The sequence below is a fragment of the Harpia harpyja genome, chromosome 1 (genome assembly GCF_026419915.1).
Source record: "Harpia harpyja isolate bHarHar1 chromosome 1, bHarHar1 primary haplotype, whole genome shotgun sequence".
In the NCBI taxonomy this organism is placed as follows: Eukaryota; Metazoa; Chordata; class Aves; order Accipitriformes; family Accipitridae; genus Harpia; species Harpia harpyja.
The window spans coordinates 65,302,372-65,324,266 of record NC_068940.1 but is presented as its reverse complement, the minus strand read 5'-3'; the positions used below and the strand labels follow the sequence as shown (position 1 = coordinate 65,324,266).

At 41.1% G+C, this 21,895-nt stretch overlaps 1 protein-coding gene across 7 annotated transcripts in view; it reads left to right on the top strand.

Moving 5' to 3' along the window:
• LRRC3B (leucine rich repeat containing 3B) overlaps positions 1-18,508 on the top strand; it is a 48,651-nt gene extending 30,143 nt beyond the window's left edge. For 6 of the 7 annotated variants that reach the window (XM_052797770.1, XM_052797759.1, XM_052797813.1 and 3 more), the window contains exon 2: positions 17,259-18,508. In XM_052797770.1, the coding sequence (XP_052653730.1) occupies positions 17,422-18,201 (780 nt within the window). In that variant the 5' untranslated portion in view covers positions 17,259-17,421 and the 3' untranslated portion in view covers positions 18,202-18,508. Of the gene's footprint in view, positions 1-8,687; positions 8,991-17,258 lie in introns of those variants that run through there. The other variant, XM_052797786.1, reaches the window with a different exon arrangement.
• Positions 18,509-21,895: the final 3,387 nt, after the last annotated feature.

Here is a 21,895-nt window from a genome sequence, read left to right as displayed (position 1 = left end):
CGTGCCCTGAGTTACTATATGCTTGCCAGCACGCAGTCTCCTGCTTGCCATAGCACAGTTGTGCTGTGGCCACTAGCACATGGTCTCTGCATCCTCTGTGGTGGCTGCGAAAGTCAGGAGACTACCTCGATTTATCTCTTCACACTGAGCACAGGCACAAGGGTGAGGTCCGTGGCAGCCCTGTTGATGAGGGCACGTGTCCACGATGGTGACAATATGGGGCAACTATCAATGTGGCTGTGAGTGTCTCCCTTCTGTGCGCTGGGGAGACACTTTTGAACACAGAGCACCGTGAGAGCCCTGGTGGTGCGGTAGCATGTGGCTACTGCCATGTGAACACTGGCTGCTTTCAAATTCAGCTCATCTATCATGGATTGGTTGACAGCAGTGTGTTGGCTGAGGTTTAATACTGGGCTGTTCCTCAGGCTGGCAAAGGCTGCAAGGTTTGAAATGCAGATTTGCAAGGATGGGCTTCTCTTTGCAGCTGGAGGTGGAAAATCTGATACTTTCGGGAAGCATCCTTTTGGGATGCAGGCAAACTTTCCCTGGACCAGAACACGAGTGGCACTGAAAGCATGTATGGCACCACTGCGCTGTGACAGTTTAGTCCACTGTATTGTGTGTGTGAGCTGGTCTGTTAACTTCACTGCCTAGTAAGGGAGGGCAGTGTGGAACTGGAGGGTACCTTTGGCTGACTGAAAGCAAGAAGGAAAGGAGTCAGGAGTGCAGGAGGTGCTCAGATGTAAACCAGCTTATGGAGGTGGGACTAGCGTTGCTGCAGCACTGTGGCACTGCATCTATGGCAACTAAGGGAAGGAGAATGAGCAATGTAATTTTTCCTGTGATGGGGAGCATGAAGAAAAAGAGATTTGAAAATGCTGCTCTCAAGTGATATGGTCTGCTTTACTACTTGTTTTGCCATTCTTCATAGTATGTAGACTGGGACTTAAAAATGGTGCTGCATAGCCCATTTGGACTTCTTTGGGTGTCCTGGACTGTTGACTTGTATTCAGATGTGGGATTTGAATGCATAAAAGAGGTAAAGGTGCCTTTGAAATTAATTGATTCTTAAAAAGAGGGAGAGGAGGGGGGCAATTAGCAGGATGCTTTTCATTTCTCTCTCTCTCAGTGAAAATGTGTAGTAGGTACAGGGTAGAACTATACCACTGGATGGGTCGTTTACCATATCAGTGCATCTCTTTCTGCCATCTTAGTCAATGGGAAGCTGATGCTGCTGGTGGTGGGCCGATTCATGGCCTGTTATGTAGCTCCTGGAAAGACTATAATTTACAGAACTTGCTAATGCTTGGTAATTTCACTGGGCTCCAGGTTGTAAGGGGTTCACCCATCAGCATGTGAGCCACTGTCATCTCACACATGAAACTCCCATGTCTGGCTTCCTCCCTTCACAGTGAGAGCACAGGTGTGACAGCAGTTTGTGGTTCCCCTTCTTCTTTCCTCTTCCTGCAATTCCACAGGCTTCTCTGACAGCCTTGAAAGTTCCTGTAGGTATCACCGCTCTTCTACCCTCTGTCTTTTTGTCCTTGAATTAGTAGTCCTGACAGTGAGACAAAGACTTCCTTTGTAGCTGGGCCATCTTTATAAAGAGCCCCTAAATCCTAATGTTTGTTTCTGACAGAGAAAAATGGAGGTGAGTGGCTTTGAATTCATATGCTTTTATTTGGGGGAAAAAAAGAAAAAAGGGTCAAGCAAGTGAAAAAAAAAAGCCAGCGGGTAAAAGTAAGTCTTAATTTCAAAAGAATTCCATTTTTTATTTTCTCTGCCTTTATATTTCATTGCTTCTCCATTTCTGTTTTTGGAAGGAATTGTTTCAGGAGAGAAAATAGTAGTCTCGTTTTACCTACTACCACCCAGACCGTTTTGAGGCAGTGTATGGACACAAGTGACATGTGCTGGCAGACAAAGCCGCCATCATAGTTATGCTCAACACACCTCACCGAGAGTAGCTGCTGTTTCAGGAATCAGAGGAGAAGGAGGGCATACATGTGCCATGCACTGGGGACAAGTTCCCTTTGCTCTGATGTGACTTTTATACATCTTGCTAGAAATGAGTGGGTTAGTGACCGGCCAGGGATTGCAGGTGACACGGCAGGGCTTGGCATACCAAAGAAAACCCAGGGCCACATGGGCTTTTGTACTGAGTGAGAAAATTCAGCTTTATGGCTCTCCTGGAATCAGACTGAAATGAGACTGGTAGTAAACAACTTCTGTGCTAATAGCAGGGTGCCTTAGCATGCAGGTGGTTTGGAACAGAAGCAAGTGCCTTTAAGCATTGTTATATGGTGGTGTGCGTTTCAGACTGAAAAATGGCCACAAGCTTTATTACTTTAATATTAACGCTTTTTCATTACTCTCTCTCTTCCCTCCTCCTGCAAACTGCTGCATTCATCCATTATAAAGTGGCTCTTTCTTTTTTCCCCTCACCCGCCATCTTTCACAGTGTGAGGAGGGAGAGGCAGATGGGTGGCAGGAGGGACAGTTGAGGACATAATGGCACCGCATCCGTTGCCAAATGAAGCCAAAGCCCGGGCTGCCGCCAGATAACCTGTTGAGGTAACTAGCAAAGCCCTCAACGATAAAAGCATCCCTCCTGCCATGGCTGCCGCTTTCTAGTCTCCTGCGATCGGACTGCACCTCTTATGAGAGCTTCTCCCACTAGGGTTTTCCATCCTCCTTCCTGCTCCTTGATGGCGGGGCCTTTGAGGCGCAGGTGTTGGTATCCATCCCTTCCCAACACTTGTGATCAGGTATTTGCACTGCATTTGCCACCAAGGGGTGTGTGCCAGGATGTTTTAAAATTGGGAAACAAGTAGTAGTGATTCACAGGACCCAATTTGCCCTGCTCCCCCCTGCAATTTGGAAAAATGGCATAAATTTTTTTTTCAAAATCCTATTCTTATATTCTCTTTCCTATTCTAAATATGTCAAGTTAAGTTTATCTTGGTGCCAGTACCAACTGTAACCAGAGTTAAATTAGCCCTCCTCTTAGCTCTGCTTGGTTTTCACTTTTCAACAAGCCTTAGGAAAATAAATCATGTCCCCCTCGTCTTTAAATTTCATTATCATGACCTAACTTAACTTGCTATAAATTATTTCTACCTGAGCTTCTTCAGCTGTGAACTTGCAGCCTCCAGTGTCTTGCTCATTGGATCCCTGCCCAGCTAATCAAGATTTTTTTTGTTTCTTCACAACTCCTTTTTGTATCAGCTAGCTCCGCCAAAGTCAACTTGGCTGTGTAACCTCCATGGGGACACACACAGATCTGATGTATTCTTGTCTTTAAAATAAGGGTTTTATTGAACAGAGTTTCAGTCTCTTCCCGTTGGGCTCTAGTGCTGCTGATAAAGACTTCTTTTCCCTTAGAATAAATGTGACCTCAATGGTTTCTTCTCTTCTTGGAGGCAGCCATTGCAACACTTCCTTTTGGCTCTTCCTTTCTTTTCTTTTCTCCTTGGGAAGAATGACTGACTGACTGGAAAATCTCTGCTCACTCAGTATTGAGCAGCTGTGCCCTGTTTTTGTTTTTTAGCACAGCTAGATTTCATGTCTGATAAAGACTGGTGTTTATTTCCACTGAGAAATGACAATCCATTATTTTTTTTTCTTTAGAGCTGTTCCTATTATTTAGCAATCGTTGATAAAACAACTTCTATTTCAGCCCCCTGAACATTGAAGGCTCGCCTCTCACCAAGCTGCTGAGTTGCAACCAGGCTAAATATTTTTGCTGAGTAAGGGTCAGGGAACCCTTGGAAGGATTTCAGCCTCCTACATCAAGTTGTAATAACAACTTGCTATGATCATATGTCCTCAGAAGAGAAACTTACACAGTAAGCTTTTTATGACTTCAGAAAAACTGGTTTTAAAAAAAAAACCAAAGGATTTTACCTGACTTCCTGGGAAGCCTTGGGGATGCTCCAGAGCAGTCATTTCAAAATGAACACATGCTGATTGTTGCTCTAGGTGGAACACATGTAATTTGCAAAGTCCTTTAATGGCAGCTGAGGGCCTGATGTAACTCACCAGCACATTAAAAAATAGCCAGTTTTTCTAACTCATTTGGAGACAAGTGGTAACATGCAACTTTTTATGATGAGCAGTCTAACGTTCTCTTTCAATATAGCCTTTCTTTTGAAAACAGACACTCTTGCTTGGTGTTTAGATCCTGGTGGAGCAGATACATCTGCTCGAGTAGTTTAACTGTTATGGTGGATGTTGACAGAATTGAGTTTTCTGGGTGCATTCAGACTCCGCTGAAGGCATCCTGTTTCCTCCCAGTATGGGATGGTGCAGGAACAGTGGGTACAAAAGGTACTGCTTTGGGCACACAGCAGTCTCCTTAGTTCTGACATGCTTCAGTCTGACCTAAATTACTGAGCTCAATATGAGGTTTACTGGTAAAACGACACGTCATGGGATAGGCAGGGGGTCAGATTAGGTGATCTAATGGCTCCATCTGGCCTTAAACTCTTAATTAGGGAAATGCAGCCAGCGCAAGGTAGCATTGAAGCTTTCTGCTGCTAGATTTTGCTCGCTTGGGAGATGCTCAGCTGAAGCAGAGCTGCAGAGGTTGTACTTGGGCTAGTCTTTCCCCTGGCCTCTGATGCCAGTAGCTACCAAGAGAGCTAAAAGCAAGTCCTGATGGGAACCTACTAATCTTGCTTTCATGGAAGTACAAAAGCCCTGTGTCTAACTATTCCAGACTGTCACACGTTCAGCTTTTAGAGCTATGATGATACCTAAATATAGAAATAACATCTATTATTAGCCTGGTACTATGGCATTCATAGAAAGAAAAAAGATAAGTTTCTCTGGCAAGCTGATAAAAAAGGAATTACAGTTATTTGAAGCTGCTCATGGATTAAAATATTAAAAGTGGGGATGTGGTTTTAGTGGTGGGTGGTTTGATACGGTAGAGGTTTATGATACCTTTGCTTGACACTTTTGGTGCAGAAATGGGAAGTATGGATGTGTGTGGTGTTGTAGATGTGCTCGTTGCTCTCTCAGCTATGCAAGTGGCAGTGTGGAGGTTTAATAACCATTGACACAGCAAAACCAGCATCACCGATTAACGAGTTTCTTCAGCAAGCCCAGATGGCTTGTAGTTAACTCAACATTTCACTTGATTCCAGAAGGTCACTTGAATGTCTTCTTAAAGTTGCTTAATTGCTTATTGATCTCATAATTATTCCATACTTGCTGTCTCTTTTGCTATTTTCTGGAATGTGTTGATATGTCACAATTTTAATTTCTTTAGTAGAAGATAGTGGTTTTGTGGTGTTGAACATTTACTTTTAAGTTTAGAGCTTTTAATTGGGAATTTCAAACTTTATTGGTTTCCTTATATACAAATGTTACACATTCTACTTTTCTGGCATTTTTCTAAATCACATACTCTTACTTCTGCATGCCTCTTAAAGGTCCTGTTATTATACAACTAGCATATTTCAAACCAGAAGGAGCTGAATTAATAACTGCTGAGGTACTCTATTCTAAAGTGCTGTCCCCTATTGCTAATTTAGCTTGTGGGTTTTCCCCTCCTTTCAGATTTTTTCATACAGAGTTAATTGCTCTAGAAGTACGTTCTTTTTGTTTGTGGTCTCATTGTGTGGATATTAATCCGATTGTTTCATTTTAGTAGTAGCTTCTACTACCCTGGTTTCTTTCCTTGCAAATTCCTTGTGCCATAGATTATTGCTTTGTGTTTATGTCACTGGGCAGTTATGCATGGAGAGAAACAGCCTTGGTTTCCTGTGGTTTAACACAACAGGGTAATCTAGATCCCAATTAAAAGCAAGAGTATGTGAAACTGGATGCTAAACTGCCACTGTGGCACTGCCTCTGTTCATATCTGTATTTCCTTTTGAGGCGTCTAACCCAAGAGATGGTCTCATCTGTGGTGACCCATCGCTGTACCTGGGAACCTGCTCTGTGGCAGAGGGTCAGCTGGAAGAAGCAACTTTCAGTCATGCTCTGCTTCTTTCTCCTCCTCTCTTCCCTGTCTTACTTTGGAGTCTGCAACACATCTTATTTCTTCTAGGACTCCCTAGTGCCCAGGTATCTGCTGCCAGCAGCTGTCTTGCTGGCTGCTTTGTGCAACTGTTGTCAACTGTACAAAGTAGCTAGCATGTTCCTTGCTGAATGGTCCCTTCAGGTTTGCATGCTTATTTCTGCCTTGCTGACTTTATTATCAGTGCAGCTTCCCCGGCCTAATTACAATTTCTCTCTTCCCACTGCCTACTAAGTTGCAGAAACATTTGGATGAACCTCAAATGAGCCTGAAGATAGCAGTATGCAGGCCCAAATAAACGCCCTTAAAAGTGGAAGAAAGGTCTCTGGATGCTCTGAATCTTGCTTATCATTGCAAGGTGGTGCCTTAAAGGCCTATTAGTTTCTGATAACACAGTTTTTGGTAGGGGGTTAGATTTACACATTGCAAGATAAGAATGAGATTTTCAGTTGGACAAAGACACCATCTGCAGTCACCAGATGCAGTTATCAAGATTAAATTGCAAGACTTGTCACTGATTATGCTGGTAATCATTGAGGTGATCAGTGTAATTATCTTGAGATCAAGAAGACATTTTCTCTGCTATGGTACTGCAGAATTAAGTTGATGGAGCATCCATCATTAGCTACTGGGTAGAATCAGGGTATGACTCCAACCAAGCACTTGTCTTTTTCACTTTGATCATGTTGTTTTATAATATGGGAGAAAAATAGATCAGTGAATATTGTGAAATTGACCTTTTATGTTGAAAACATTTTCCATTGGAATCTATCAGATTTATTGAAAACCCACTGCATTGCCTAATCGTGAAAGGCTCCTGGCATTCAGTTCATAACCAGACTTTAGAACAGACTTTAGTCTGGGTCTCTTTACCCAAGGAAGACAAAGTGTTTCCACTTCAGGTTATTTTAAGCTTTCAGAGTATATTTTTTTTCTAGTATAGATCATATGGAGGATTGACTCAGCTGCTGCTGGAAAGAGTTTTCTTGCCAAACAGAATGGTTGTTGGTGTTGTCTCAGAAAATGTGACTGAGATTCAGTAGAATATAATCCCAAACTCTAAAAATGTCTTTGACTCTAATGCACACTAATAATTAGTCTAGAAACAAATGATATGGCTTTTGAGAACTCTTTACAGACAGTCATTTGTCTGTATTGAAGCATTTCCCTTCAGCATCTGTAATGTGGTTCTTCATGTTCTCATATAGTGGTAAAAAATCCATTTTGCAGATGTGTTTGCTGAGCAGTAACTGGCATATCTTGAGCCTTTGTTCATTCTTCTATAGATTGTCAAGCCAATTTCTTGCAAATATACTGATAAATGATGTTCGAGAGATGATGGTATTTATCTTGTATCTTACGCCTTTCATTTTTAACTTACTTCATGTTGCCACTACATATGCACTGTAAGTTTATGTAATGTTTTGTTTCCTTTTTAAAATGGCATAGATACACATACAAAATGTTGTTTATATTTCCCAGCAGGGTATATTGCTCAGGGAACGGACGGGAGCCTTTTGTAGACTTAAGTCTTATGAAGAGGATGCCAGAGATAACTGGGAAAGAGAGGCAGCACTGAACATCTTCTAAAAAGCAAGTGATTCAGTCTTTGTAATGGCTTGAAAGAAAGAGGTCTAAGAGCATCCCCGAAATCTGTTTCTTTAATTTCCATCAAGCATATTGAATTTCATTCCAAGAAATGTGTTGCCACAGAAGACTTCCAAGAGCAAAGCATCACAGGAAAGATAGGAGATAGTTGGTAATATTTTTCTGTCATTGATCTATTATTATATCTGCTAAGCTTCACACAATTATTTATCAGCTGAGAGTTATAAAATAATTCCTGACTTGACATGAAAAGGGAGAAAAGTCAAATACGTTTTTTAACATCAACCCAACCCATCAGTCTTAAAGTGCTGATTCATTTGCCCACACAGTATAATTAAGCAAGCTGTTAATCTGTAATAAGGAGTGATAAATTCAGTGATCTTACAATCAGAAAGTAGTTATAGCTTAAAATGTTCATTTGGCTCTCCTCAACCATTTTATTACTCTGTGACTGTTAAGAGAGGGTATTCGTAGCTTAGGATCTGTAAAATTTTACCTGCACGGCTTGCTTCTGCAACTTAAAGTGGTTTGCCATGAGCAGTTGTTAGAAAGATGCCTATACTGGAAGGTTTTTGGGAGCAAAATGTCAACCGGCATTCTGAGTCCTATCTTAGGGGAGAATATTATAGTTTGAGTACATTTGGTGTTTCATTAGATAATGAATCCATTATGTAATTGGAGTTCAGGCTCACACTGATTAATCATGACATTTCAATTATTCATTGAATCAGTGATCTTTTGCACCCTTCTTTTCCCACCTCATTTGCTGTTGGCTTCTATTAATTTCTCTTTTTACTGCTTTAGGTTTTCAACTTGCTGTGTTCTGAGATCCTGAAAATCTTCCACTGCCAGAGACTTTCATCTGGGAATTTAAATCACCTGGCACCTGGCAAGCAGCTCTTGGCATCTCTCTGGTTTGTTTGGTGCTTCATAGCATTTTAACTGCCTACCTTCAAGGTAGCTGTGCTGTGAAGCAGCCAGGCAGCCGCACCACGCTTGAGGAGTGCCAGGGAGAGATGCGTGAAAGACAGAGGTTGTCCTGAGACTCTTGTTTCATCTGCTAAATTGAATTTCCTGACGGTGTCCCAGAGCCGCAGAGATGGATGAGTTGCCCATCTTGGAGTCTGCCTGTGCAGCTAGTGAGATTGCCCTTAGCTGTGGCGTGCCATGGTGCCTTTCCCCGCTGACAGTACACAGGCAGCGTTGTTTTAAAGGATTGTGTCGTTAGTCTGGAGGAATTCACTTGGTACCCATGAAATTTGTTGTTCTGTAGCGCACAGACAGCACAGAGATCAGAAGCAGCTGCTGTGTTCTCCTTCGGGTCCTGCTGCTCCCGCTCAGCTCCAGCTCGCAGGTATCCTCACTTTCCAGCTCAGTACCCACTCAGTCAGTCACATTGCTGTGGTGTAGTTTTATCATATTTCCATAGGGAAGTGAACACAAATACCTTTTTTTTTTTTAATAATTACTGTTATTTTGATACTGTCACTTTTAAGCCGTCATCTAAATCACGGAACAGATTTAGAGTAAGATATAGCAGATGGAGGCTCAGCATTTTTACATCAATCTTTTTGTGTTTTTAAACAGTTATGGTCAGATTGAGCCCACAGGTGTTGGAGGAGTGTCCTGGTTTTGGCTAGGATAGAGTTAATTTTCTTTCTAGTAGCTGGTATAGTGCTATGGTTTGGGTTTAGTATGAGAAGAATGTTTGTAACACACTGATGTTTTCAGTTATTGCTAAGTAGTGTTTATACCAAGTCAAGGATTTTTCAGCTTCTCATGCCCAGCCAGCAAGAAGGCTGGAGGGGCACAAGAAGTTGGGAGAGGACACAGCCAGGGCAGCTGACCCAAACTGGCCAAAGGGGTATTCCATACCATGTGACGTCATGTCTAGTATATAAACTGGGGGGACTTGGCCTGGGGGGCATGGATCGCTGCATGGGAACTAACTGTGCATTGGTCAGTGAGTGGTGAGCAATTGCATTGTGCATCACTTGCTTTGTATATTCCAATTCTTTCATTATTATTATTACTGTAATTTTATTATTGTTATTATTATCATTATTAGCTTCCTCCTTTCTGTTCTATTAAACTGTTCTTATCTCAACCCACAAGTTTTACTTTTTTTTTTTTTTTCCCCAGTTCTCTCCCCCATCCCACTGGGGTTGGCTGGGGTTAAACAACGACAAGGAGCCAGGCAGGATTTCATGGAGGTTTTTCCCCCGATGTGCACAGACTCTGTTAGCCTCCAGAGGCTCAGATGCTCTCAAACACAGCATGCAGATGCACAGGACAACCCAACATGTAGCTTACTGGGAGGTCTGTACTAACCGGTAGTATAGGACTGATTAAAGATAAGATGTATAGAAATAGTTCTTCCCATGGATATCTTCTCCGGTTTGATTCTTCATAAATATGCCATCTGCAGTTGTTTGGGAGTAGTGGTGGCAAATCTCTTTCTTTGGTTCAGGTAAAATTGTCCTGTCCTCAGTCCTTTAGCAAACTGGACTTTTCAGGTGGGCTAATCACTTCTGAATTTTGTGATGTGGAAGGCAAGGCAGGTCTGTGTGTGTGTGCTGTAACAAACAGACTGGCATTACAGGAAGAAGAGTTCAAGGAAAACAATCCATTAAAAAGAGGAGTATTTTCTATTTCAGTGGGTAATTTGCTAAACCTGATTTAAACCAAAAGTATGCAATATGGCAAAGTTAAGACCTATTTTAAGAGAGAAGAGGAGAGTAGATTTATCAATGAGCATCTTTTCTATATACCAACATAGTCAATGTCTTAAAAAGGGGAAAAAAAAGTTGTCAGGTCTTTCAAAACTATAAAACATCTCAGTAATTTTTTGGAAGTCAGATAAAACAATGATCTTTTTACAGTGTTCCCTTTTAATGGATTTTTCGTTATAAAATTTTAATATTTATTCAAAGTGCAGGTTTGCTCTAAAGGATGTCTAAAAAAAGAGCCCAGTAGGAGTCTTTATTTCCTGGGCTTTTCTAATTCTGTATCAAACTTCCGATGTTGGCACACAAGAAGGTTGTTACTCTGAAGGGCAGGAGTTTACGTAGACTGGGCTTGAAAAGTTGAGCTGTTTTTTTAGGGATCTCTTGAAGGCATACTGGGAGCTGAGAGTTTCACTTGAAGGTGGTAGAGCTGCACACACAAATAGGAGCAGTTTATAGATTCATATGTGAGTTGTGTGGGCTGTGCGTGTGGAGGACAGGAGGCACCTCAATACGTGCAGTGCATCTCCAATGTGGATGGCCAGCAGTTGCTTACAGGGATGCCTTTGGTATTAACTGAAAAAACAGTGACGTTTGTGGTGGACTCTGTGGTCCTAAGGAGTGTGGAGTTCTGTGGCGCCATTTGGGATGTGTTTTCAAATGAGGGCTTCTCCAGGTACTGTGCCTAAAGTTAGTAGCAAGGTCATTTAAGTTTTCCAGCTGTACATCATCAGAAGCATGGTATGGCTGGGCAGGTGAATTGTACGCCAGACCCTACGATCCACATTCTTGGGAAGCTGCATTGTACATATTTTTTTCCAGTTTTTCTGGTGGTCAAAAAGTGACAGACCAGACAGATGGAGTGCAATCATGATGCAGCCAACAGGCCACCCCCTATGGCTGATCTGTTGGCTTCTTCCTTTTGCCTCTTCCCATTCTTGCTTGCTCATTCGAGCTCATAAGCTACAGTAACAACAAATTCCCCTCTAATCATGGCACCTTCAGGAACCACAAATACAAAATGTGCATGCAGATGCCAAGCATCTCTAGTTAGCTGTGACTCCTTTGGCATTACTGGAGTAGTGGATGCAATCTTTTTCATCAGGAGATCCAGCTTTGAAGACAAGAAGAGACATTATTCTAGTAACTTACATTATTGATGGGGAAAATGGAGTTGCTGTCACTGAATTTCCTTCACAGTGAGATGTGTGCCATGCAGCCATCTTTGCACACAAGAGGATAGTGTAGTTGCTCAAATGCCAGTGAAGACATAATTTAGTTTATGGAATCTGCACAGATGATCATGCATGAGATGGAAATATCACTAGGCATAAGAGATCAGCAGTGAAAACCCTTTGTAGTGAGACTTTCTGACCGTAGAAGCCACAAAAAAATCTGTAGGTGGCTGACAGCTATGCTCTCACTTTCATACTGTGCCCCTAGACTTGACTCCGCAAGTTTGCCTTGCTCCTGTGCCCTCACTGCTCTCCCTAGGATCCCAGTGCTACTGCAGTTGCCCTTAGCATCACTCATGCTTTTGGGACACTGCTGCAGTCCCTATTCTTCTGCTGGGCACCTTGCATATTTCTGCTTTTTGGTTTTTTGCAACTCATTTTGTTCCATGGCTTTGTAGTCCCGTGCAATCTCTGAACCTAACCAGGGGGATAAAAACTTCTTGTACAGCTGGGACTCTACTCTGCTCATTGACAGTGCTGCACTCTCCAGTTCTTGGGATTGGACTCCAAGAGGGCAGATGCAGCTGCATGGCCTGATCGGTTATCTATCAGATATCTGTGATCAGCCCATCAGCCCCTGGAGTGGGAAGAGAGAAAAGAGGGAACACTGAGTAGTGGGTAGGGACAGGGACATGATGGGAAGAAGCATGCCTCCTGTGCTCAAAAGGAGACCATCCTTCAGCTGTAGCTTCATGCCATAGCACCTTCTGGGTTTTTTTTCTCAGCATCCCATGACATCACATCCCAAAGAAACAGCATCTTCCAAAGCACCACCAATATTTATCCAGTTGTTATTGCTAGAAGTGTGCATTCTGCACAGTGCCTGTACTGGTTGGTTTAGGGAACAAGAATGTTTTTTAGGATCATATCTTTCTCTGTTTTCATATTTCTGCTTGTTTGTGAATGATAACAACAACAAAAATTAAAAATCCTCCCCTGCCTTTTATCACTGAAGAGTCCTTGTGATCTGTGATTCAGTGAAGGCCAGTGTGGTACTTACTGCAGAGAGCTGCTGCTGATTCTTCCCATCAGTGTTTGACTACAAGCAAGACGAGTGATGATGTGTGTGTGAGTCTGGGGGAGTCTTCACTGGTGTGGCTCTGTGTGATCCTGTTCTACAGACTTCATTTGTGGCCCTCATTGCTGTGATTTCAGACAGAAATCATCCCATCAAGACATTTATATTAAAGACCTTGCCTGGTCTTTATAATGTGAGATCCTGCTTGATGAATAACCATCAGGAAAAGGGTGATGTTCTTGATCCCTCCTCAACAGAAATGTTTGGGAATTCACCTGAAAATGTCTGAGAATTCAGCTGAAATTTCAAGTAAAAGTGTTGTGATATTGGAGTGACTTGAACAAAGATATTTGGCTGTCATAGGTAGTTTTTGTAGTCCTAGAGAGTAATCTTTGAAGCACCCTACTGATACCTAGATACACAACGTAGGGAGAAGGGATCTAATGAACAAGCAGGGAGTGAGTCTCTCTCTCTCATTTGGAAGACACAGTTTTTCAGGAAGAGAGTCACCAACAAGGGGCTCTGATGACTTCATCTTGGTGGAGATGCAAGGTGATCCAGACGGTTGAGGGTGTCTGTGTTTGAAATACTATAGGCAGGATACCTCTTATGTCTGATTTTGGCCTCTGCTTTTGAGTCCTCAGCAGTGGCTGGCCTTCAAGTGCAAGGGACTAGCAGCTTCTCCACTCTTACTTTTTATGGGGGCAGAGGCGATGTGGAGGGCCAGTGACGTAGTTCTGTGGCTCACACATGTGCGCACTTGTGTAATGACTGAAGAGCTGCCACATGGACTCTGTAAGTCTCTATGCTAGAGTAGAAGCCACTTTTACTTCCCCTTGCCCTTCCCCTTGTCTTAAGTCAGACATCTTTAACTATATATATGTGTGATTGATTATTTTTTTAATGCATCTTTTGTTGTCTTAAACCACATTGTCCTAAACCACAAAAACTCTCAGGCTCTTTCACAGGGTCACTTTTGTACTGTTCTGTTTGATGGTTCTAGGATTTCCTATATTCCTCTATCTTGCTCTGAGGACACAACAGCATAAATTAATATTGAAAATAGTCTTGTCATGGGCTTTCTGTGTGACTTGGCTAAGTCTGCAGGCCCTTTTTTCCAGGTGGATATTTGGAGGCACTAATGTTTCTTTACCATGCTGAATTCTTGTGGGGAGGACTTATTAATCAAATACCTAATTTAGTAGTATTGCATTCAGGTGCTAAGATACAGTCTCTGCACCTTGCTCACTGGAAAGGCAAACATCTGCAAGTACCTGACACCTGAAGCTCAGTAGAAGTCTCACTATGTATTAAAAGGAAATGTGCTTCCCTTGAGGATTTCGGGATGTGTACATTTTCCTACACTGTTGGATGTTTGTATTGAGTGAATGGTCTTGGGGGAGCATGAGAAGAGGAAAGCTTGAAAACCAGTTTAAATTGCAAGACTGTAAAGAATTCTTTTGTGCAATCTTCTGTGTGTAGTTTTATTGCCCTGCAGTATTTGACTTGTACGTTAGGTTTTCTATGTAGAAATGTACACAGAAAGCCTTTTTATACCATGCTGTTACCTGTGCTTGTAGTATTGCTGTCATTTCTCTGTGCCTTCATTTACTTTTTAATTTATCTTTCTTTTCTTTATATTCAGATTTCTAATTAATTAATATATTTATTTTAATTCTATGTCTTCCATCCCTTTCTCTGTAGCCTTTACTGTTTCTGTCTGGTACGTATATCTTGGTTTTATTCCAACTTTGTTACCTTCTTCTTTATTTATTGTGTTCCAAGCAGACAAAATTAGGTAGATGCTCAAGAAGCCAAAAATCTTCCTGTTGGCATTACAAATGAGCGGACCCTAGTTTTCTTTTTTTCTTGTTGCAGTCACTAGGATGCTATGAGTTTGTTGGTGAAACCCAAACCTCAGATATCCCTTGGATCAGTTATTTTGATTATGGAAGTAAACAAAGCTGTGTTTCCCCTGACTGATGCTCGGTCCCATTGGATTGCTTCCAGTTAATGTACTGAGAATTTGCTGAGCTTTATTCTTGCTCAGCTAAGTTTTGTTGACTGGGTTGTTAATTACAGGTTTAAACTTTTATTTGCTCTAACAACTTAAAACATTGGGAGTTTTTCTTCCTTTTTATGCATTTACTTAGTTATCTCTTTTGAAGAGGCATTGCTTCATTAAACACTTTCCTGCTTAGTCTGTAATGATCCTACTTCCACTCTAAACACATTAATACATTAAAGAATAAGAGCTTCATTTATCTTCAGTGGGATGAAGATGTTCCACATGGTCTTTGGTGCTTGGAGCCTTTTTGACACATGATCTTTGGTGGCATAGCTGCACTTATGCAGGGCTCAGCAGGGTCCATGGTGTAATTCCAGGTTGGCAGAGTTTTTTTAGCCTGTAATGAAGCAAATATGATACTTAATCACCCCACTCCGGTGAGAACAATGTGATTTTTATGCTTCTACAAAATTAAGCATCTGAGACTACTTCAGCTCTTTGCTCTTTAACCGCAGTCCATTCCTGTGGTAGGACCCCAGTATTGTTGGTGGGAAGCCACTGTATACAAGTGATGAGATGATGCTCATTCTGTAGTGATGAGCTGGACCACTCATCTACTCTTGGTGCAGCACGGTAGCGAGACTTGTAAACATGAAGGGAAAAGAAAATAGGTGGCTGTTTTTCCAGGGGACAGGCCTTCTTGCCACAGCACCAGGGGCTGCGGGAGGGAGGAGCAGATTGCCAGCTTGGAGCTGCCAGGGGGAGCAGCTGCCAGCTCCAGCTTGGGCTCCGAATGGGCTGCACATTTTAGCAAGTATTTAGCACTTTTGGGCAGGCTGGGAAAAAACAACTTCTGGAGCTTGTCTCCTTCTGTAGCAGATTTCTATCTGATCTGAAGACCAGGCACTGCAGTGACCAAAGAGCCGCAGGGAGAAATGGCAAGGATGCACCCAGTGCAATGGGCTTCTTTCACGTAAATCCTGTTTCTTCCACAGAGGGCCTGCAAGACTCCATTGATTGTGGAGGTGCTACCTCACCTCTCCATCCTCCAAGGGAGCTTTTTGTGCTCTGCTTACTTCCCTTCTTAATGTTTTCACATTTCCAGGGTTAACTTCACAATTTCTCATTGCTAACAATTTCCTTTCTTTTTAATTTTAGACTAGCAGTTTTATGGAGTCCAAGTGTAAACTTTCTGTTTAGGTTCTTGGGCAATCTTTCTCTTGATCAATAAATAAGTTGAAGAGTAGTGGTGATACACTACTCTTTGCAGTAGTTGCAGTGAGAGTGTGCTGAGCTTTTGCCATTCCCGAGCGATAGCAATGGAGTAATCACACATAATGTACATGCTATTAAGATGGATTTGGGTTTTGGTTTTTTTCTGTGGGGTTACTGACATACTAAGCCTCAGCAAAAGGGTTAAATAAAACTTGAGCTATGGGTTTGATATTCTGCGTGACACATCTGATCCATATTACTGCGATGTACCAGAAACTGCAGTTAGTATGTGAGTTCTGCAGGCAGAAATGATTGCAATGTAATTTCTTCTTTTTCCTGTAAAATCGCGCGTATTCTCCCTGCAGGGATTTTGTTGTTCAGTAGACTACAGTGTGGATTTGGAAAAAAAAAATTCATTTCTGTCTAAATACAACCTGAAGGCTGCAAATATCCAAGCTGATACAAAGACAGAGGGCATGTACATGAAAACAAATGGACCTGTTGTGGTTAGAAATTCATAGCTTACCATAATAGGGGAAAAAATAAATGAGGTTGTCTTTGAAACCTTATAGGTCAGCATTTCAGACTTTTGTATTTGTGCTCCAATTAAAGGAGAAAATGGAAAAGCTTCTGGATATTTACTATTTTTAAGCCAACTTGAGAGGGGAGAAGCAGAAACAATATTTTTCATATGTTCTATTAGCAAATTACATGCCACGAATAAGATTTTTTTTGTTTGGCTTATACATAGGTTTGTGTGAGTTTTATTTGGTTTGGAGGTGGGGTGTGTGAGTTTCTGGCAATTGTTACATTTCTTTGGTTTTTCTCTATGTTAAAAGGAGGGGGAGACAAAGAAGGAGATGGTGGATGTTTGTGGTGTCTTGCTGCAGCATTTGGTTTACTTAATTTTTGTTTCTTGATATAGTAAAAATATTTCCTTGGTGAAGTACTTTGATTTGGACTTAAAATAGCATAAATTATTTTGAGATAAGTTCACATGAACCACCACAAATTCCTCACTTACCTGGCACCGTTGCTGGAGATCCAACTCTTAGCTCCTATTAATGCATCTTCTACTTTAGCAAGGGAAAATATAATCTAGTTTTATAGCTGTTTTAGAAAAGTCCATGATAAAAACAAACAAGTGCCTCCTCTAATAAGTATTAAAGCCCAAACCCGTGCAATTTGTAATAAGTGTAGTCTATCCTCTTAAAAATGTCCTGGGGATTTATGTACTAAACTCAGATTAATGCTAATAGGAATTACCTAAATAAACCCTCTGGTGCACTGATGGGATAATAGATCATTTATTTAGTGTTGCATTTCACTTTGACTTCATTTTATTTCTGTTTTTTTAATGAAAACAAAATTGGGATTGGAGTTTATGGTATAAGGAACTTTTTTTCCTTCCTCTCTGTAGGTGTGCTTCTAAGAAGACTATTGACCATGAGGAAGCCCACTTGTTAGTCAGTTTTTACTAATCCCACCGAAGAAAATGAAGCCGCGTTTCAGCTTTGCCGATCCTTTTCCCACCACTGTTGGCTGAATAAAAAATGGTCGTGTGATTATGCTGACACCCCAGCATGCATTTGGTAGACCTGTGGTTAACTCGTTCCCTCTCCATGTGTCTGCTCTTACAAAGTTTTGTCCTCATGATACTGTGCTTTCATTCTGCCAGTATGTGCCCGAAAGGCTGCCTCTGTTCTCACTCCGGAGGTCTGAACGTCAGCTGTAGCAATGCAAACCTCAAGGAAATACCCAGAGATCTTCCTCCAGAAACAGTCTTACTTTATTTGGACTCCAATCAGATAACATCCATCCCCAACGAAATTTTTAAGGACTTGCACCAACTGAGAGTCCTCAATTTATCAAAAAACGGGATTGAGTTTATAGATGAACATGCCTTTAAAGGGGTGGCAGAAACCTTACAGACTCTGGATTTGTCCGACAACCGGATTCAGAGCGTGCACAAAAACGCTTTCAACAACTTAAAGGCCAGAGCCAGAATTGCAAACAATCCCTGGCACTGTGACTGCACGCTGCAGCAGGTGTTGAGGAGCATGGCCTCCAATCACGAGACGGCCAACAACGTCATCTGCAAGACTTCTGTGCTGGATGAACACGCGGGGAGACCGTTCCTCAATGCTGCCAACGATGCTGACCTCTGCAACCTCCCTAAAAAGACTACTGATTACGCCATGCTGGTCACCATGTTTGGCTGGTTCACCATGGTGATCTCATATGTGGTTTATTATGTCCGGCAAAATCAAGAGGATGCACGGAGGCACCTTGAGTACTTGAAATCCCTGCCAAGCAGGCAAAAGAAACCAGACGAAGCCGATGACATTAGCACTGTGGTATAGTATTCTGAATACAATGACTGCCTTTGTGATGGAAACTAGATTTGGATGACACTAAAACCAGAGGTTTACTTCTAACGTTCATTGTAAACATTAAGACTTTTGGGTTTTTTTTCCTGTTTAACTGAATTATGCCACTGTTGAGCTTTCTAACAGAAAGTTTTGTCCGGGTGGTATACTTTAGTTATTTCTCTGGTGGTATCCTAAAGCAAGTGAATTAATATGTAAACATTAGTTTAGACCCATTCCACTATTTAATAACGAAATTTATTTTTTTAATTTAAAAAACAAATAAAAGCTTAAATTTGAATCATGTAAAACAGAGTAATTTATTGATCAGAAACTTGGCCAGTGCCAGAGCACGCTTGCTTTGATCAGTGCTTGCGAGGTAGAAGAGAGGAGCGATGACAACGTGGGCTGTAAGAGGTCTGGGAGCGGAGGGTCCCCAAAGGGCACTTCTCTCCCTGGGGTGCAAGGTGAAGAGCTGCTGAATGGTACCCCATTTTGGGGGCTGCTCACCATGACAGGAGAGGGGTGCAGCGTGGGGAGAGCAGAGTGCCCTGACTCAGAGTGTAAGGGATCGATGACCCCAGAGGGCATTTCAGCAGTGCTGGGGAAGAGCCAACATGAAGGAGCTGCATTGCAGGACATCGAAGAGAGGTAAGTTGGGAAATGCGGCAGGTTTTCATCTTAAACCCACTTACTGCCTCCCATGAGCTTCAGGCAGGTGTCTCCAGCACTGGGGAGGACAGCGAGAAGGCAGGAGCAAACTTACTATACTGTTCAAACTAGAGTGCCACTAGTGATGTTTAAAAAAAAAAAAAAAAGTTAAATAAAATTAGTCGTCTTAATCTGTATATTGGTTCATAACTAAAAGTGGCTTTATTTTTTAGGGTGCAGCCTTTTTTAGAAAGCTGAATGAAATAAGTGAATATAGGCTGGACATATTCTATTGTGTGTTAGAAAATATTTTTGTAGGATTTTATGGATAAATGCTTAGGAAAATATAAAGCCCATGCAGTTAAACTCAGCCTTGGATATGAAATGGATATTTTAAAGCTCTGCTCTCTTCAAAACCATGATGGTTTTCTCTTTTCATAGATAAAATTTTCAAAGGGAACAAATTCACAAGAATGTATTCCTCTTGTCCTTTATTACCATAATAAAATTATACTTGTCTCTGGGTCCCTATAGATCTAGTCTAACTGACATTAGAATATGGATTGCAGAAGGGTGGATTAAAAAATGTATAAAATATTGCTTTGCAAAAACAAATGTTAAAAGGACAGCCTTAAAAAATTCAAAAGACTCCAGAATCGTATCTCCCACTAGATTATCCATTATTTCTGTTACTGTTGTACTCTTTTATATTTTAGAAGGCACAAGCTTGTTTATCTTTTTTCAGAACATTGTTAAAAGAATATCTAAAATATTCTTCAAAGCAGATGAGAGAACAGGAAAAAAAAGACTTTATTTATTTTTAAAATGTGCACAGAGTCAACTTTTTATGTTATCTTTGTGGGCTGAGTCCTGCCTGAGTAGCTGTTCTTGTGACCGACTTAGCTATTTGCATTGTTTTATCCTGATGAACAGTTTTTGGTATATTAAGAGAATGTCGATGTTTGTAAATGGCACAGTCTGTCCAAAAAATATCTGCTCTCTGATATTTCTGCCTTCCCCCTTTCCCCCCCATTAAGTAAAAATTTTATTTTCTAAGGAGAAGAGGCTATTGATTACACATCCTGCTTAGTTGGCATTTTATACCTTCCTTTTTTCAAGCTCTATCTTGCTGAACTTTCCAGCATTGCCAAAGTGCTGCCCCCAGCACCCCGAACTCTGCGTGGCCTCCTGCAGGAGCCAAAAGCAGTAGGGCTAAATACACATGTGAATCTGAAGAGAGCAGATAAAATGTTGTATTGTACTGGCGATATAACAAACCCTACTGAGCGGGACATATAGTGCCTCTGTGTAGGCTGAGCCAAGTTCATTCCTGATGTAATTCTCCTAATTTCTCTAAATCTCCTTTACAAAGGTAAAATTTGTCTTATTTCTATCACTGTGCTCCCCAAGCAATATTTCGGATCCCAGCTAGTATGCTACTTTTGGAAAAAGCAGGGGGGACTAGCTAAAAGAAGGGACTGAGCTGGAGGTACTAACTTAATCAAGAATTCAGTGCTGCTTATTCACAACTAAATGCAGGAATTTCTCCACAAAATTTGGGCAAAATTATTTAAAGAACAACATTTACAAAAATCTGGACAGTCTTAAAACATTTAAAAACACTTGCAGGTTTTAAAGATTTGCTTTCAAGCAGTGTTTGGTTTTTTTTTAAAAAAAAACCCTCCCAAAACTGACAAAGCTGTAGATAATTTATCTTTAGTTTTTCCTTTTTTCCACTTTATTACTTGATCTGTAAGACTGGTTCTGGAGGTGTTGCAGTTTTGTCCCATCTGAGGTTCTGACTCTACATTTTTAAATCCTGACCAAGCCTAATTTAAACCAAGTTAAGCAGTACTCTGTAGAAAGGCTCTGGAGGGATGGTTTCATATCAGTTCTCCAGGTCTACTGATTTTCTTTAATTGATTCCCTATCACACATCTCTCCTCACAACACTTTTCCTTTCTTCTTTTAAAGCCAATACTGAAATCTCTGTTTAAAATCTGAGAATCAGGGCAATGCTCTGACAACCGATAGATGCAAACTCGTCAAGCTGAATTTAGCTGATGAGGAAAATGAATTAAATCACTGTTCCTCAGCTGTGTGGACTTGACAGTGCTAGTATTCCTGTCAACTCAAATATTTGAGCTCTATCTCTTTGTTTCATTGAAAAGAAACAGAAAAGAAGATAAAAACCTTTAGCATAAGAAGATACTTGTTTTTATCATGTTTACTGCACACCTTTCTGTCCAAAACTACTGTCTGTAGAAAAACCTACACACTGCCCTTTGAAGTCAATGGCACAAACCTTTAAACTTCGATTGCATAACACTTCAAGGAGTTATTTTATTTACAAAAACAGTTTTGCTCAAAAATTAGTAAATTGGTATATTTTTAGCTGTGATACCTTAGCATATAAATACAGATGAGAGGAAATGGATGTTTCCATATTCACAGGAGATAGGATGTGACAGAAAATAAGGAGGGAAATGCATAATGTAGTGATTCTTAATTTTTTTTTAATTAAGATGTTTCAGGAAAAATAGAGCTAGGGCTCAATAACTTAAATGTGATTAATTTCTCTATCCTGATTTTTTAAAAATCTTCCCTAGTTTTTGTTTCTAAAGGGTAAATGATAACTCCCTCAACATTAATTTTTTCTTAAAACTAATGCTGATTTTCCTCTGCTAATTTTCTAGTGTTATTATGCTCTGTGGGTAAGATCTGTGATGGTGCATTTGAGCTGTGTGTATTTAGGCTCATACTTCATACTTCTCAGTTTTGTACAGAATTAGATACAGATATCTTCACCATTAATGTACATTATGTTTTTAAGTTTTCAATAGCAAGATTTTGCACTGCAATTGCCATAACTTTCAGGGGCTGAGCACGAACAGAAAGTGTGGTGGTGCACGTTCTGGTCTTCCCGGGGAGGAAAGAGGAGAATTCTGGTTTACCAAAGATATGTCATACAGAAAATCCACCACAGTGTTTTTCAGTTTGAAAGGGGCAAATCGTAAGCGTTAGGAAGCAAGCAAAA